This window comes from Scomber scombrus, chromosome 16 (assembly GCF_963691925.1).
Source record: "Scomber scombrus chromosome 16, fScoSco1.1, whole genome shotgun sequence".
In the NCBI taxonomy this organism is placed as follows: Eukaryota; Metazoa; Chordata; class Actinopteri; order Scombriformes; family Scombridae; genus Scomber; species Scomber scombrus.
In genome coordinates, this window is record NC_084985.1 from 71,542 (window position 1) to 88,259 (window position 16,718).

The 16,718-nt window shown below is 42.4% G+C and overlaps 2 protein-coding genes across 2 annotated transcripts; one reads left to right on the forward strand and one right to left on the reverse strand.

The window, feature by feature from the left end:
* Positions 1 to 4,050: 4,050 nt before the first annotated feature.
* Positions 4,051 to 13,914, reverse strand: rnmt (RNA (guanine-7-) methyltransferase). The gene is made up of 11 exons (XM_062435872.1): positions 13,887 to 13,914; positions 12,774 to 13,016; positions 10,977 to 11,106; positions 10,769 to 10,894; positions 10,276 to 10,391; positions 8,893 to 9,074; positions 8,610 to 8,774; positions 5,064 to 5,181; positions 4,782 to 4,871; positions 4,657 to 4,690; positions 4,051 to 4,218 (listed from the first exon to the last, which is right to left on the reverse strand). The coding sequence occupies exons 2-11, from the start codon at positions 13,011 to 13,013 to the stop codon at positions 4,181 to 4,183; spliced, it is 1,239 nt and encodes a 412-aa protein (XP_062291856.1). The 5' UTR covers positions 13,014 to 13,016; positions 13,887 to 13,914; the 3' UTR covers positions 4,051 to 4,180.
* On the forward strand, positions 13,888 to 15,556 carry LOC133996703 (uncharacterized). The gene is made up of 2 exons (XM_062436319.1): positions 13,888 to 13,994; positions 15,007 to 15,556. The coding sequence occupies exons 1-2, from the start codon at positions 13,888 to 13,890 to the stop codon at positions 15,554 to 15,556; spliced, it is 657 nt and encodes a 218-aa protein (XP_062292303.1).
* The last annotated feature ends 1,162 nt before the right edge of the window (positions 15,557 to 16,718 follow it).

Sequence of the window (16,718 nt, forward strand, 5' to 3'; positions counted from 1 at the left end):
TATGGAAGCCTAATGATGGGAGGAGAGCAGCAGCTAGTATCTAATGATGGGAGGAGAGCAGCAGCTAGTAGCTAAGTATGGAAGCCTAATGATGGGAGGAGAACAGCAGCTAGTAGTTAAGTATGGTAGCCTAATGATGGGAGGAGAGCAGCAGCTAGTAGTTAAGTATGGAAGCCTAATGATGGGAGGAGAGCAGCAGCTAGCAGCTAAGTATGGTAGCCTAATGATGGGAGGAGAGCAGCAGCTAGCAGCTAAGTATGGAAGCCTAATGATGGGAGGAGAGCAGCAGCTAGTATCTAATGATGGGAGGAGAGCAGCAGCTAGCAGCTAAGTATGGAAGCCTAATGATGGGAGGAGATGTTCACCCTTCAGCAGCCAGCTATATAATGAGGGACGGCCGTGCTTCTCCTGTATTTATACTCTCAGTGGAGCTGCAGTCACGAAACTAAATAAAACCCAACAATGAGCTTCCACCCTTTTATACTCTCCCTGTTGTTCCGTAACTTTGGTTTTTTCCGTGTTGTTTTTAACTTCACGATTTTAACCCTGTAGGAGCTGTTTATGATGAACTTGTTTGTATTTTAACCCTTTATATATATTTATTGTAAATTTTAACCCTTTATATAATTATTTATTTATTTATTTGCCCTTAATTCTGTTCTTCCCATATTTAGCCCTCCATCCTTAAGCCGTTGTTGTCTGTCTTGACTTTGTTCTTTGTTTGTTGCCCAGTATTTGTCTTTAAGTCCTTTTCTTAGGTGAAGTTCCTTTAGTTAAGCTTATTCTTCCTTTATTTAGGATGGGTTAGGGTTAAGGTTAGGTAAGTGAATATGAGCCAGGACCCCACTAATGTAGGGTCCTTTAGGGTTAGAGTTAAGGTAAGGCCATAATCAGGGTTAAAGTTAAGGTAAGGCCATAATCAGGGTTAGGGTTAAGGTAAGGCCATAATCAGGGTTAGGGTTAAGGTAAGGCCATAATCAGAGTTAGAGTTAGAGTTAAGGTAAGGCCATAATCAGGGTTAGAGTTAAGGTAAGGCCATAATCGGGGTTAGAGTTAAGGTAAGGCCATAATCAGGGTCAGAGTTAAGGTAAGGCCATAATCAGGGTTAGAGTTAAGGTAAGGCCATAATCAGAGTTAGAGTTAAGGTAAGGCCATAATCAGGGTTAGAGTTAAGGTAAGGCCATAATCAGAGTTAGAGTTAGAGTTAAGGTAAGGCCATAATCGGGGTTAGAGTTAAGGTAAGGCCATAATCAGAGTTAGAGTTAAGGTAAGGCCATAATCAGGGTTAAAGTTAAGGTAAGGCCATAATCAGGGTTAGAGTTAAGGTAAGGCCATAATCAGAGTTAGAGTTAGAGTTAAGGTAAGGCCATAATCAGGGTTAGAGTTAAGGTAAGGCCATAATCGGGGTTAGAGTTAAGGTAAGGCCATAATCAGAGTTAGAGTTAAGGTAAGGCCATAATCAGGGTTAGAGTTAAGGTAAGGCCATAATCAGGGTTAGAGTTAAGGTAAGGCCATAATCAGGGTTAGAGTTAAGGTAAGGCCATAATCAGGGTCAGAGTTAAGGTAAGGCCATAATCAGGGTTAGAGTTAAGGTAAGGCCATAATCAGAGTTAGAGTTAAGGTAAGGCCATAATCAGGGTTAGAGTTAAGGTAAGGCCATAATCGGGGTTAGAGTTAAGGTAAGGCCATAATCAGGGTTAGAGTTAAGGTAAGGCCATAATCAGGGTTAGAGTTAAGGTAAGGCCATAATCAGGGTTAGAGTTAAGGTAAGGCCATAATCAGGGTTAAAGTTAAGGTAAGGCCATAATCAGAGTTAGAGTTAAGGTAAGGCCATAATCAGGGTTAGAGTTAAGGTAAGGCCATAATCAGGGTTAGAGTTAAGGTAAGGCCATAATCAGGGTTAGAGTTAAGGTAAGGCCATAATCAGAGTTAGAGTTAGAGTTAAGGTAAGGCCATAATCAGGGTTAGAGTTAAGGTAAGGCCATAATCAGGGTTAGAGTTAAGGTAAGGTAAGGCCATAATCAGGGTTAGAGTTAAGGTAAGGCCATAATCAGGGTTAGGGTTAAGGTAAGGCCATAATCAGAGTTAGAGTTAGAGTTAAGGTAAGGCCATAATCAGGGTTAGAGTTAAGGTAAGGCCATAATCAGGGTTAGGGTTAAGGTAAGGCCATAATCGGGGTTAGAGTTAAGGTAAGGCCATAATCAGAGTTAGAGTTAAGGTAAGGCCATAATCAGGGTTAGAGTTAAGGTAAGGCCATAATCAGAGTTAGAGTTAAGGTAAGGCCATAATCAGGGTTAGAGTTAAGGTAAGGCCATAATCAGGGTTAGAGTTAAGGTAAGGCCATAATCAGGGTTAGGGTTAAGGTAAGGCCATAATCAGGGTTAGAGTTAAGGTAAGGCCATAATCAGAGTTAGAGTTAGAGTTAAGGTAAGGCCATAATCAGGGTTAGAGTTAAGGTAAGGCCATAATCAGGGTCAGAGTTAAGGTAAGGCCATAATCAGGGTTAGAGTTAAGGTAAGGCCATAATCAGGGTTAGAGTTAAGGTAAGGCCATAATCAGAGTTAGAGTTAAGGTAAGGCCATAATCAGGGTTAGAGTTAAGGTAAGGCCATAATCAGGGTTAGAGTTAAGGTAAGGCCATAATCAGGGTCAGAGTTAAGGTAAGGCCATAATCAGAGTTAGAGTTAAGGTAAGGCCATAATCAGGGTTAGAGTTAAGGTAAGGCCATAATCAGGGTTAGAGTTAAGGTAAGGCCATAATCAGAGTTAGAGTTAAGGTAAGGCCATAATCAGGGTTAGGAGTTAAGGTAAGGCCATAATCAGAGTTAGAGTTAAGGTAAGGCCATAATCAGAGTTAGAGTTAAGGTAAGGCCATAATCAGGGTTAGAGTTAAGGTAAGGCCATAATCAGGGTTAGAGTTAAGGTAAGGCCATAATCAGGGTCAGAGTTAAGGTAAGGCCATAATCAGAGTTAGAGTTAAGGTAAGGCCATAATCAGGGTTAGAGTTAAGGTAAGGCCATAATCAGGGTTAGAGTTAAGGTAAGGCCATAATCAGAGTTAGAGTTAAGGTAAGGCCATAATCAGGGTTAGGAGTTAAGGTAAGGCCATAATCAGAGTTAGAGTTAAGGTAAGGCCATAATCAGAGTTAGAGTTAAGGTAAGGCCATAATCAGGGTTAGAGTTAAGGTAAGGCCATAATCAGGGTTAGAGTTAAGGTAAGGCCATAATCAGGGTTAGGAGTGCACGCTTCATCACTGTGGAGGACCAGTCCCCCATCCCCTTCTTCTTTATCAGGTTTTATAGTCAGGTCGCCTTTTTATATCAAGTATAAATTGATTGTTTTTGTTTTGCCTTTAATTTTCATGTCCAATAGTGGTTAACCATTATATTTCTTTTGGTCCGTAGGTGGCGATCACGACGTCTCGTCCAGGATGTGGACTTCTTGAAACATATAACATAACAATAACCCATAACATAACACACACACACAGTGTTTTCTTGGATGGAGGGAAGAAGGGAAATGTCCCTGAATGAATTTAAGACTTAAGTCTGATTTATGCTTCTGCATCAGAACTACGCCGTCGTTTACCTTTAGAAGTTCCGTGTCTCCATCGCGTCGTTTAGTCGCGGTGCAGTTCAGCACCAGAGCGGTAGGGGGATGAGCTCCTTTCCTGAACGGTTATCGGTGTCTGTAGTTCATTCTTTGTGTAGGAAACAGTAAACAGCAACGGAAAGAGAGACGATCTTGCTGCAGTTGTTGAATGTTGAAGAAAATGTGCTTTTATTGCAGTATTTTAACGGTAGAAGAAGAAGGAGGAGATGGGATGTACGTTCTCTTTATGTTTACCTCGACCGACCGGAAGTTCACAATACCGGAAATACGTTGCTACCAAGCAAACCAATCACAGCCCTCGCAGTCTGCGTCGAACCCTAACCCTAAACTCAGCTCGGAGTGCTTCTCATCCTGTCCTTACTAACTGGGACCAGTAGCAGAAACCATTACACCTGAAGCTGAAGTGACAAACTATGATTTAATGAAAAGACACAAAAGCAGACTTTACATTTAGTTTTTACTCATTTCTACAACAACCTCAACATAGTTCACAGTTTATCAAAACTGCCTTAAAAAGAAAAGTGGAAACACTGTACAAACACAAGCTGGAGAACCGGTGAAGCTTCATCATCAGGACATCTTCTGGAAGACAAACACCAAGTAGATACCTGCAGAGAAAAGAGCACAGTTACTCACTAACCCTAACCCTTATTGATCCTACAGTGTGTGAACTCCTCATGTGGTGTTTACATGATGATGATGATGATGATGATGAAGATGAAGAGCTGTTCAGTTGTGTTGATATGTGGTGATTGTGAAGGCCACAGCATCTTCATCCTCATCATCCTCATCAGAGCATTCAGTGGATGGCAGAGAGCATTTCCATCAGGATACAAACACTAGAGACTCTTCCCTTCCCTCCCCCCAACCCTAACCCTAACCCCCCCCCCCCCCCCCCCTAACCCTAACCCCCCCCCCCCAACCCTAACCCCCCCCCCCTCACTGTAGGGCTCAATACAACCTGAACCAGACTTTAATCCTTCTGCACTTCAGGCTGAGAACCAGCCGTGTGAACAGAAGCAGATCAACATTAAACAGTGACTTACTTGTTGCTTCCCACTCGGATCTGCTCAGTGTTCCCTGCAACACAAACAGATACGTTAGTATCTACCTAACCTTAACCCGGTTAGCAGAGACCAACCAGTCAGTCAGGTGCTGTCAGTAAACCTACCAGTGGTGCTCTGCCGCAGTGCTCTTTAGCATGGCTGTACTCTCCTCTGCTGTCTGTAGCCTGTCGCCCTCCAGTCTCGCAGGGAAACGGCTGCAAACATCACTAATATTAATTAAACGTTTACTACAACAACTACTAATTATTTGGATTTTATTGATTGTTAAATGAATAATGTTATTTAAAAAACACTGACTAGAAATACAAGCCTGGAATAATAATGTACGACTGGTTTACTGACTTCAGAACCATGTTTCATTGATTATTGATAATTAAATGTTTTACCTCCAGAGCCATCATCTTCATCATGAGACTGCGATGTTGCTCCTTCTTCACTTTCTCCTCAAAGAACTCTGAGAATCGTTGTTTCAACACCAGACGCATGTTGTAACGCTTCGCCATGCTGCCGAAAACAGACAAACATCACTGTAGAGCCTTAACTGTAGAGCCTGTACTGTAGAGCCTGTACTCTAGAGCCTGTACTGTAGAGCCTGTACTCTAGAGCATGTACTGTAGAGCCTGTACTGTAGAGCCTGTACTCTAGAGCATGTACTGTAGAGCCTGTACTCTAGAGCCTGTACTCTACAGCCTGTACTGTAGAGCCTTAAATGTAGAGCCTTAACTGTAGAGCCTGTACTCTAGAGCCTTAACTGTAGAGCCTGTACTGTAGAGCCTGTACTGTAGAGCCTGTACTGTAGAGCCTTTACTGTAGAGCCTGTACTGTAGAGCCTTAACTGTATAGCCTGTACTGTAGAGCCTGTAATGTAGAGCCTGTACTCTAGAGCATGTACTGTAGAGCATGTACTGTAGAGCCTGTACTGTAGAGCCTGTACTGTAGAGCATGTACTGTAGAGCCTTTACTGTAGAGTCTGTACTGTAGAGCATGTACTGTAGAGTCTTAACTGTAGAGCCTGTACTGTAGAGCCTGTACTGTAGATCCTGTACTGTAGAGCCTTTACTGTAGAGTCTGTACTGTAGAGCATGTACTGTAGAGCCTGTACTGTAGAGCCTGTACTGTAGAGCCTTTACTGTAGAGCCTGTACTGTAGAGCCTTAACTGAAGAGCCTTTACTGTAGAGCCTTAACTGTAGAATCTCTACTATAGAGCCTTAACTGTAGAGCCTTAACTGTAGAGCCTGTATTGTAGAGCCTGTACTGTAGAGCCTTAACTGTAGAGCCTTAACTGTAGAGCATGCATTGTAGAGCCTTAACCGTAGAGCCTTAACTGTAGAGCCTGTATTGTAGAGCCTGTACTGTAGAGCCTGTACTGTAGAGCCTGTACTCTAGAGCATGTACTGTAGAGCCTGTACCGTAGAGCCTGTACTCTAGAGCATGTACTGTAGAGCCTGTACTGTAGAGCCTGTACTCTAGAGCCTGTACTGTAGAGCCTTTACTGTAGAGCCTGTACTGTAGAGCCTTAAATGTAGAGCCTTAACTGTAGAGCCTGTACTGTAGAGCCTGTACTGTAGAGCCTTAACTGTAGAGCATGTACTGTAGAGCCTGTACTCTAGAGCCTGTACTGTAAAGCCTTTACTGTAGAGCCTGTACTCTAGAGCCTGTACTGTAGAGCCTGTACTCTAGAGCATGTACTGTAGAGCCTTAACTGTAGAGCCTGTACTCTAGAGCCTGTACTCTAGAGCATGTACTGTAGAGTCTGTACTGTAGAGCCTGTACTGTAGAGCATGTACTGTAGAGTCTTAACTGTAGAGCCTGTACTGTAGAGCCTGTACTGTAGAGCCTTTACTGTAGAGTCTGTACTGTAGAGCCTGTACTGTAGAGCCTGTACTGTAGAGCCTTAACTGTAGAGCATGTACTGTAGAGCCTGTACTTTAGAGCCTGTACTGTAGAGCCTTTACTGTAGAGCCTGTACTCTAGAGCCTGTACTGTAGAGCCTGTACTCTAGAGCCTGTACTCTAGAGCCTTAACTGTAGAGCCTGTACTGTAGAGCCTTTACTGTAGAGCCTTTACTGTAGAGCCTGTACTGTAGAGCCTGTACTGTAGAGCCTTTACTGTAGAGCCTGTACTCTAGAGCCTGTACTGTATAGCCTGTACTGTAGAGCCTGTAATGTAGAGCCTGTACTCTAGAGCATGTACTGTAGAGTCTTAACTGTAGAGCCTGTACTGTAGAGCCTGTACTGTAGAGCCTTTACTGTAGAGTCTGTACTGTAGAGCATGTACTGTAGAGCCTGTACTGTAGAGCCTGTATTGTAGAGCCTTTACTGTAGAGCCTGTACTGTAGAGCCTTAACTGAAGAGCCTTTACTGTAGAGCCTGTATTGTAGAGCCTGTACTGTAGAGCCTGTACTGTAGAGCCTTAACTGTAGAATCTCTACTGTAGAGCCTTAACTGTAGAGCCTTAACTGTAGAGCCTGTATTGTAGAGCCTGTACTGTAGAGCCTGTACTGTAGAGCCTTAACTGTAGAGCCTTAACTGTAAAATCTCTACTGTAGAGCCTTAACTGTAGAGCCTTTACTGTAGAGCCTGTACTGTAGGGCCTTAACTGTAGAGCATGCATTGTAGAGCCTCAACCGTACAGCCTTAACTGTAGAGCCTGTATTTTAGAGCCTGTACTGTAGAGCCTGTACTGTAGAGCCTGTATTGTAGAGCCTGTACTGTAGAGCCTTAACTATAGAGCCTGTATTGTAGAGTCTGTACTGTAGAGCCTTAACCGTAGAACCTTAACTGTAGAGCCTGTACTGTAGAGCCTGTATTGTAGAGCCTTAACTGAAGAGCCTGTATTGTAGAGTCTGTACTGTAGAGCCTTTACCGTAGAGCCTGTACTGTAGAGCCTTAACTGAAGAGCCTGTATTGTAGAGTCTGTACTGTAGAGCCTTTACTGTAGAGCCTGTACTGTAGAGCCTTAACTGTAGAGCCTGTATTGTAGAGTCTGTACTGTAGAGCCTTTACTGTAGAGCCTGTACTGTAGAGCCTGTATTGTAGAGCATGTACTGTACAGCCTTAATTGTAGAGCCTGTACTGTAGAGCCTTAACCGTAGAGCCTGTATTGTAGAGCCTGTACTGTACAGCCTGTATTATAGAGCCTGTACTGTAGAGCCTTTACTGTAGAGCCTGTACTGTAGAGCCTTAACTATAGAGCCTGTATTGTAGAGCCTGTACTGTAGAGCCTGTACTGTAGAGCCTTAACCGTAGAGCCTGTATTGTAGAGGCTGTACTGTAGAGCCTTAACTGTAGAGCCCTTACTGTAGAGCCTGTACTGTAGAGCCTTTACTGTAGAGCCTGTACTGTAGAGCCTTAACTGTAGAGCCTGTATTGTAGAGCCTGTACTTTAGAGCCTTAACTATAGAGCCTGTATTGTAGAGCCTGTACTGTAGAGCCTGTACTGTAGATCCTGTACTGTAGAGCCTGTACTGTAGAGCCTTTACTGTAGAGCCTGTACTGTAGAGTCTGTACTGTAGAGCCTTAACTGTAGAGCCTGTATTGTAGAGCCTGTACTGTAGAGCCTTAACTGTAGAGCCTGTATTGTAGAGCCTGTACTTTAGAGCCTTAACTATAGAGCCTGTACTGTAGAGCCTTTACTGTAGAGCCTGTACTGTAGAGCCTGTATTGTAGAGCCTTAACTGTAGAGCATGTATTGTAGAGCCTGTACTGTAGAGCCTGTACTGTAGAGCCTTAACTGTAGAGCCTGTACTGTAGAGCCTTAACTGTAGAGCCTGTATTGTAGAGCCTTAACTGTAGAGCCTGTACTGTAGAGCCTTAACTGTAGAGCCTGTACTGTAGAGCCTTAACTGTAGAGCCGGTATTGTAGAGAGAGCTGACTTTATATTTCATATCGACACAGAGTAACACATCAGAGTTTGAGAAACTGAACTTACTGCACAAACAGCGGAAAGTAAACGAGGAACTCTGGAACATCAACGACTTCCTCCAAGCTGAAGTGATACTGGCAGCCGAACAGAGGATACGCACCTTTGGACTGAAAGGACACTTTGAAAACCTCGTTACCGAACGACAGAGAGTCTGACGCTTCCAACCGTTTACTGCACAGAAGAAGAAGAAAAAGAAAACTGTGGTGAAAGAAGCAGCTGAACTGATTCCAGCTGTGGATCCTCGCAGAGCGAAGCAGTCACAACGAGGCAGGAAAATAAAAGTTCTTACACCAGTTCGTAGGAATCTGGCGTCGTTCCCACAAAGAACCCTCCAGGTTTCAGGCGCTCGCAGGCGTTCCTCAGCATCATGTCCGCCTTCTGCTCGCTCTCAAACGAATAGTGATACACAAACTGACAGCTGCAGATGTCAAACAGCTGCTCGGGGTCGTCCAGCTTCTCCGACAAAACCTCCTGCACACAGAGGTCAAAGGTCAGTCGCACTTTCACACTGAAGCAGCGACCGGCCCTGAGACCGAATCTGCTGCAGTAAGGAACCGTTCTATGTGGAACAGTTCTACCTTCCTGCAGTAAGGAACAGTTTTACCTTGCTGCAGTAAGGAACCGTTCTATGTGGAACAGTTCTACCTTCCTGCAGTAAGGAACAGTTTTACCTTGCTGCAGTAAGGAACAGTTCTACCTTGCTGCAGTAAGGAACCGATCTATGTGGAAGAGTTCTACCTTGCTGCAGTAAGGAACAGTTCTACCTTGCTGCAGTAAGGAACAGTTCTATGTGGAACAGTTCTACCTTGCTGCGGTAAGGAACAGTTCTTTGTGGAACAGTTCTACCTTGCTGCAGTAAGGAACAGTTCTACCTTGCTGCAGTAAGGAACAGTTCTACCTTGCTGCAGTAAGGAACAGTTCTACCTTGCTGCGGTAAGGAACAGTTCTATGTGGAACAGTTCTACCTTGCTGCAGTAAGGAACAGTTCTACCTTGCTGCAGTAAGGAACCGTTCTATGTGGAACAGTTCTACCTTCCTGCAGTAAGAAACAGTTTTACCTTGCTGCAGTAAGGAACAGTTCTATGTGGAACAGTTCTACCTTCCTACAGTAAGGAACAGTTCTACCTTCCTGCAGTAAGAAACAGTTTTACCTTGCTGCAGTAAGGAACCGATCCATGTGGAACAGTTCTACCTTGCTGCAGTAAGGAACCGATCTATGTGGAACAGTTCTACCTTGCTGCAGTAAGGAACAGTTCTACCTTGCTGCAGTAAGGAACAGTTCTACCTTGCTGCAGTAAGGAACAGTTCTACCTTGCTGCAGTAAGGAACAGTTCTACCTTGCTGCGGTAAGGAACAGTTCTACTTTGCTGCGGTAAGGAACCGATCTATGTGGAACAGTTCTACCTTGCTGCAGTAAGGAACAGTTCTACCTTGCTGCGGTAAGGAACAGTTCTACTTTGCTGCAGTAAGGAACCGATCTATGTGGAACAGTTCTACCTTGCTGCAGTAAGGAACCGATCCATGTGGAACAGTTCTACCTTGCTGCAGTAAGGAACCGATCTATGTGGAACAGTTCTACCTTGCTGCAGTAAGGAACCGATCTATGTGGAACAGTTCTACCTTGCTGCAGTAAGGAACAGTTCTACCTTGCTGCAGTAAGGAACAGTTCTACCTTGCTGCAGTCCGCGGTGATAAATTGGGCGCTGAAGATTTTCTCGTTAACGTGACTTTTCTTCTTCATGTCATCGTATCGGCTCTCACACTGTTCCACCGACACTGCAGCGATATCTGAAATCAATAACAGTATTGATCACAACATAATCATTAAAATCAATAATTATCACTTTATTAGAGATGCTGAATCAGCTGATTCATCTCTGACAAACTGTGTGTTCTCCATAATCACTGGTCAATAATAACTAATCAATAAGTATTAATCAATAAACACTGATCAATAATAACTAATCAATAAGTATTAATCAATAACCACTGATCAATAATAACTAATCAATAAGTATCAATCAATAATCACTGATCAATAATAACTAATCAATAAGTATTTATCAATAAACACTGATCAATAATAACTAATCAATAAGTATTAATCAATAACCACTGATCAATAATAACCAATCAATAAGTATTAATCAATAACAGCTGATCACCTGCACAGACGATGTGATTGATCCCTCCTCTCCTCCATTTCAGCAGGTCTCCTCCTTTCCCGCAGCCCAGATCCAACACTGACACCTGCCGAGAGCCCGCCCCCCTCACCCGCTCCAGCACCTCACCTGTCAATCACACACAAAGCCAATCAGCACCACACACAGCCAATCAGCATTGAGTATCTGTTATTGATTACTGATCAGTTACCGATCAGGACACTCTTCAGCCAGTTGTTGAAGTTCCTCATGAAGAAGATTCGACTCCGGCTTCGAGCAGCCAAACCGACTTCCTGCAGCCTGTTATAGTGACTCGCCACCTTCACACTGTGATCAGTAACCTGTGGATCAATAACACTGATCAGTAACCTGTGGATCAATAACACTGATCAGTAACCTGTGGATCAATAACACTGATCAGTAACCTGTGGATCAATAACACTGATCAGTCCCCTTTGGATCAATAACACTGATCAGTCACCTGTGGATCAATAACACTGATCAGTAACCTGTGGATCAATAACACTGATCAGTAACCTGTGGATCAATAACACTGATCAGTCAACTAACTCCTCTAACCCCCCTATATGGAGCATTTAAGGAGGAATTCCCCCCTATATGAAACATTTAAGGAGGAATTCCCCCCTATATGAAGCATTTAAGGAGGAATTCCCCCCTATATGAAACATTTAAGGAGGAATTCCCCCTATATGAAGCATTTAAGGAGGAATTCCCCCTATATGGAGCATTTAAGGAGGAATTCCCCCTATATGGAGCATTTAAGGAGGAAATCCCCCCTATATGAAGCATTTAAGGAGGAATTCCCCCTATATGGAGCATTTAAGGAGGAAATCCCCCCTATATGAAACATTTAAGGAGGAATTCCCCCCTATATGAAGCATTTAAGGAGGAATTCCCCCTATATGAAGCATTTAAGGAGGAATTCCCCCTATATGAAGCATTTAAGGAGGAATTCCCCCTATATGAAGCATTTAAGGAGGAATTCCCCCTATATGAAGCATTTAAGGAGGAATTCCCCCTATATGAAACATTTAAGGAGGAATTCCCCCTATATGAAGCATTTAAGGAGGAATTCCCCCTATATGAAGCATTTAAGGAGGAATTCCCCCCTATATGAAGCATTTAAGGAGGAATTCCCCCTACATGAAGCATTTAAGGAGGAATTCCCCCTATATGAAGCATTTAAGGAGGAATTCCCCCTACATGAAGCATTTAAGGTGGAATTCCCCCCTATATGAAGCATTTAAGGAGGAATTCCCCCTATATGAAGCATTTAAGGAGGAATTCCCCCCTATATGAAGCATTTAAGGAGGAATTCCCCCCTATATGAAGCATTTAAGGAGGAATTCCCCCTATATGAAGCATTTAAGGAGGAATTCCCCCTATATGAAGCATTTAAGGAGGAATTCCCCCCTATATGAAGCATTTAAGGAGGAATTCCCCCCTACATGAAGCATTTAAGGAGGATAAAAAATCTGAATCTGAATTTCAGGCCTAACTTCTATAAATACTAGAATAACCTGTAAACTGTTGGCTCGTACTCGGCTATCTGAAACTATGATCGGCGTAATGTTTTCACGGCTCGTTGCGTTTACACCTGACTGTAAACTGACCCTTCCTGCCGGGTTAGGGTCAGTTTACACCTGGCCGTAAACTGACCCTTCCTGCCGGGTTAGGGTCAGTTTACACCTGGCCGTAAACTGACCCTTCCTGCCGGGTTAGGGTCAGTTTACACCTGGCTGTAAACTGACCCTTCCTGCTGGGTTAGGGTCAGTTTACACCTGGCTGTAAACTAACCCTTCCTGCCGGGTTAGGGTCAGTTTACACCTGGCTGTAAACTGACCCTTCCTGCTGGAGATCAGCGCCTGATGACGTAACCGACAATTATCCACTATTAAATTTGTCGGCGACTCATTTTGCCCTCCTATGTGGGATCAATAACACTGTGATCAGTTATTGATCAGCTGTATTGATAACGTTTCTTTACCAGCTTCTTGGGAGAAACCTCTTCATCCTCCTCTTCCTCGTGTGTCCTCTTCATCCCGCTCTTCTGTCCTCTTCCTGCTTCTCCTCCTCTTCCTGCTTCTCCTCCTCTTCCTCCTTCTCCTCCTCTTACTGCTTCTCCTCCTTCTCCTCCTCTTACTGCTTCTCCTCCTCTTACTGCTTCTCCTCCTCTTCCTCCTTCTCCTCCTCTTCCTCCTTCCTCCCTCTCTGACTGCAGCTCCATGTTCTGTAGATACAGAGAAAATCATTTATAATTAAACATTTTGGGAAGAACACATGTTGTTATACATGCACCAGTCTTCACACAACATCCCATAATAACACAGAGAAACATCCCATAATAACACAGAAACATCCCATAATGACCCAGAGAAACATCCCATAATGACCCAGAGAAACATCCCATAATAACACAGAGAAACATCCCATAATGACACAGAGAAACATCCCATAATAACACAGAGAAACATCCCATAATAACACAGAGAAACATCCCATAATGACACAGAGAAACATCCCATAATGACACAGAGAAACATCCCATAATAACACAGAGAAACATCCCATAATAACACAGAGAAACATCCCATAATGACACAGAGAAACATCCCATAATAACACAGAGAAACATCCCATAATGACACAGACAAACATCCCATAATGACACAGAGAAACATCCCATAATGACAACTACTACAAACTGGTCCTTAATTAATAGAGTTCATGAAACTTTTATTATAGTTTAAATGTAATAAAAGCTAATTTAACTGTTTATGTTTCATAGAAGCTTTAAAGCAGGGAGAGATGCTGACGTCACACTGAACTAACAAATAAAATAAAATGATAATAAATTATAAAACAAACAAACAAACAATAATAACAATATGTTAGCTGCTAGCTGCTAACAGCTAACAGCTAACAGCTAACAGTCTCTGAACTACTTTAGCGAAACGAGCTGATTTAAACATTTAAACACGAGTTACATCCGGTCAGCATGATCACACTAAACATTAAGACAGTATAACATTTAAACATTCAAACATTTAAACATTCAAACATTTAAACATTTAAAATGTAAAGTTAAAAACAAACTCACGATGCTCTGCAGACACGACGCGTGCGCACTGGGCAACTTCCGGGTCTTCTTCTTCTTCTTCGTGTTTCCGGCGGTCAGCAGCGCCAGCGCCACCTGCTGCCCTGCATGGCGGAACTGCACCTGCAGGAGGGAAAGTTATTACATTATTACATTATAGAAAGAGCATTTATAGAATATAATAATAAATATAAAGTACACGAGCAATAAAACAACAACAACAATTACTGGTGATAACATATCTGCTCAGGTAAACTGAAGTACTGTAATATAACTCATATAACTGATATTACTGATATAACTGATATTACTGATATAACTGATATAACTGATATAACTGATATTACTGATATAACTCATATAACTGATATTACTGATATAACTGATATAACTGATATTACTGATATAACTGATATTACTGATATAACTCATATAACTGATATTACTGATATTACTGATATAACTCATATAACTGATATTACTGATATTACTGATATTACTGATATAACTGATATTACTGATATAACTGATATTACTGATATAACTGATATAACTCATATAACTCATATAACTGATATAACTGATATTACTGATATTACTGATATAACTGATATAACTCATATAACTGATATAACTGATATAACTGATATTACTGATATAACTGATATAACTGATATTACTGATATTACTGATATAACTCATATAACTGATATTACTGATATAACTGATATAACTGATATTACTGATATAACTCATATAACTGATATTACTGATATAACTGATATTACTGATATTACTGATATAACTGATATAACTCATATAACTGATATAACTGATATAACTGATATTACTCATATAACTGATATTACTGATATAACTGATATAACTGATATTACTGATATAACTCATATAACTGATATAACTGATATAACTGATATTACTGATATAACTCATATAACTGATATTACTGATATAACTGATATAACTGATATTACTGATATAACTCATATAACTGATATTACTGATATAACTGATATAACTGATATTACTGATATAACTCATATAACTGATATAACTGATATAACTGTCTCAGTGTCTCTACTCTCAGTGTCTCTACTCTCAGCGGACTGTCTCAGTGTCTCTACTCTCAGTGTCTTTACTCTCAGTGTCTCTACTCTCAGTGTCTCTACTCTCAGTGTCTCTACTCTCAGTGTCTCTACTCTCAGCGGACTGTCTCAGTGTCTCTACTCTCAGCGGACTGTCTCAGTGTCTCTACTCTCAGCGGACTGTCTCAGTGTCTCTACTCTCAGTGTCTCTACTCTCAGTGTCTCTACTCTCAGTGTCTCTACTCTCAGTGTCTCTACTCTCAGCGGACTGTCTCAGTGTCTCTACTCTCAGTGTCTCTACTCTCAGAGTCTCTACTCTCAGTGTCTACTCTCAGCGGACTGTCTCAGTGTCTCTACTCTCAGAGTCTTTACTCTCAGTGTCTCTACTCTCAGTGTCTCTACTCTCAGTGTCTCTACTCTCAGCGGACTGTCTCAGTGTCTCTACTCTCAGCGGACTGTCTCAGTGTCTCTACTCTCAGAGTCTCTACTCTCAGTGTCTCTACTCTCAGTGTCTCTACTCTCAGCGGACCGTCTCAGAGTCTCTCGCTGATCCTTTGTGGTATTTAATTGCTGCTGCTGATGGATATGTGACAGCTGAGACTCATTACTGTGCTGGCAGCCGAGCATCAGATCAGTTGTCCTCAGGAATCTGGGACAGTTAATAACAGTCTGAAGTCTTCAGATTAATGAAGCATCCTCGTCTGATCATATATGACCGGCTTCACCTTGAAGCAGGTTGACCTTTAACCTCTGAACACTCGTTGGTTTATTGACTCAACGTCCAACAGTCTGACAACTGACCTCTCACCATCATCATCATCACCATCATCGTCATCATCATCATCATCATCATCATCACCATCATCACCATCATCACCATCATCTAGATAGTATTTAGAATTGTGTTATTGGGATGTGTGTGCAATAAAATAATGTTAATCATTATAAATTAATAATAAATAGATAAAAAGAACATTAAATTCTTGTGTGTTTGTGGGTGAATAGATGTTGGAGGGTAAACATGCAAGGGGTAGAGGTTAGGGTAAGGGATTGGGGTGAGGGTAGGGGGACAAAGGTAGGGGAAGGGATTGGGGTGAGGGTAAGGGGTGGGGTTGGGGTAAGGGGTAGAGGTTAGGGTAAGGGGTAGGGGTTAGGGTAAGGGGTAGAGGTTAGGGTAAGGGATTAGGGTGAGGGTAGGGGGACAAAGGTAGGGGAAAGGGGTGGGTGTAGTAGTTCCTGTGGGGTGAAAGTTTAGTAGTTGGGGATGTCATTGAGGCCCCGTGGAGTTATTGTACCCAGCTTCTCTATCCAGATTTGTTCTGCTCTCTTCCTCTGCCCTGTGGTCCAGAGGTCTTGGGCCTCCAGACCTGAGATGGTGAGGTATTGGATGGAGTGTTGTTGGAAATGGGTAACTAAGTGAGTGGTGAGTGTACCTTTGTCTATATTGTGAAGATGCTGCTTGAGTCGGGTGAGTAAAGGGTTTTTTGTTTCTCCTATATAGTGTTTATTGCATAGGGTGCATGTGATTATGTAGACAATATTGCTATGGGAGAGGGAGTAGGTGTTATGAGGTGGGAGTGATGTTTGGCTATATGGGTTGGTAATACATTTTCTGGTTTTATAATGGTGGTGGAATGGTGTGGCGGGTGTTTGACCATGGGTGGTGAATTTCGATCTAACTAGGAGACTCTGTAGGTTGGGGTTTCGGTGATAGGCTGAGATGATTTTG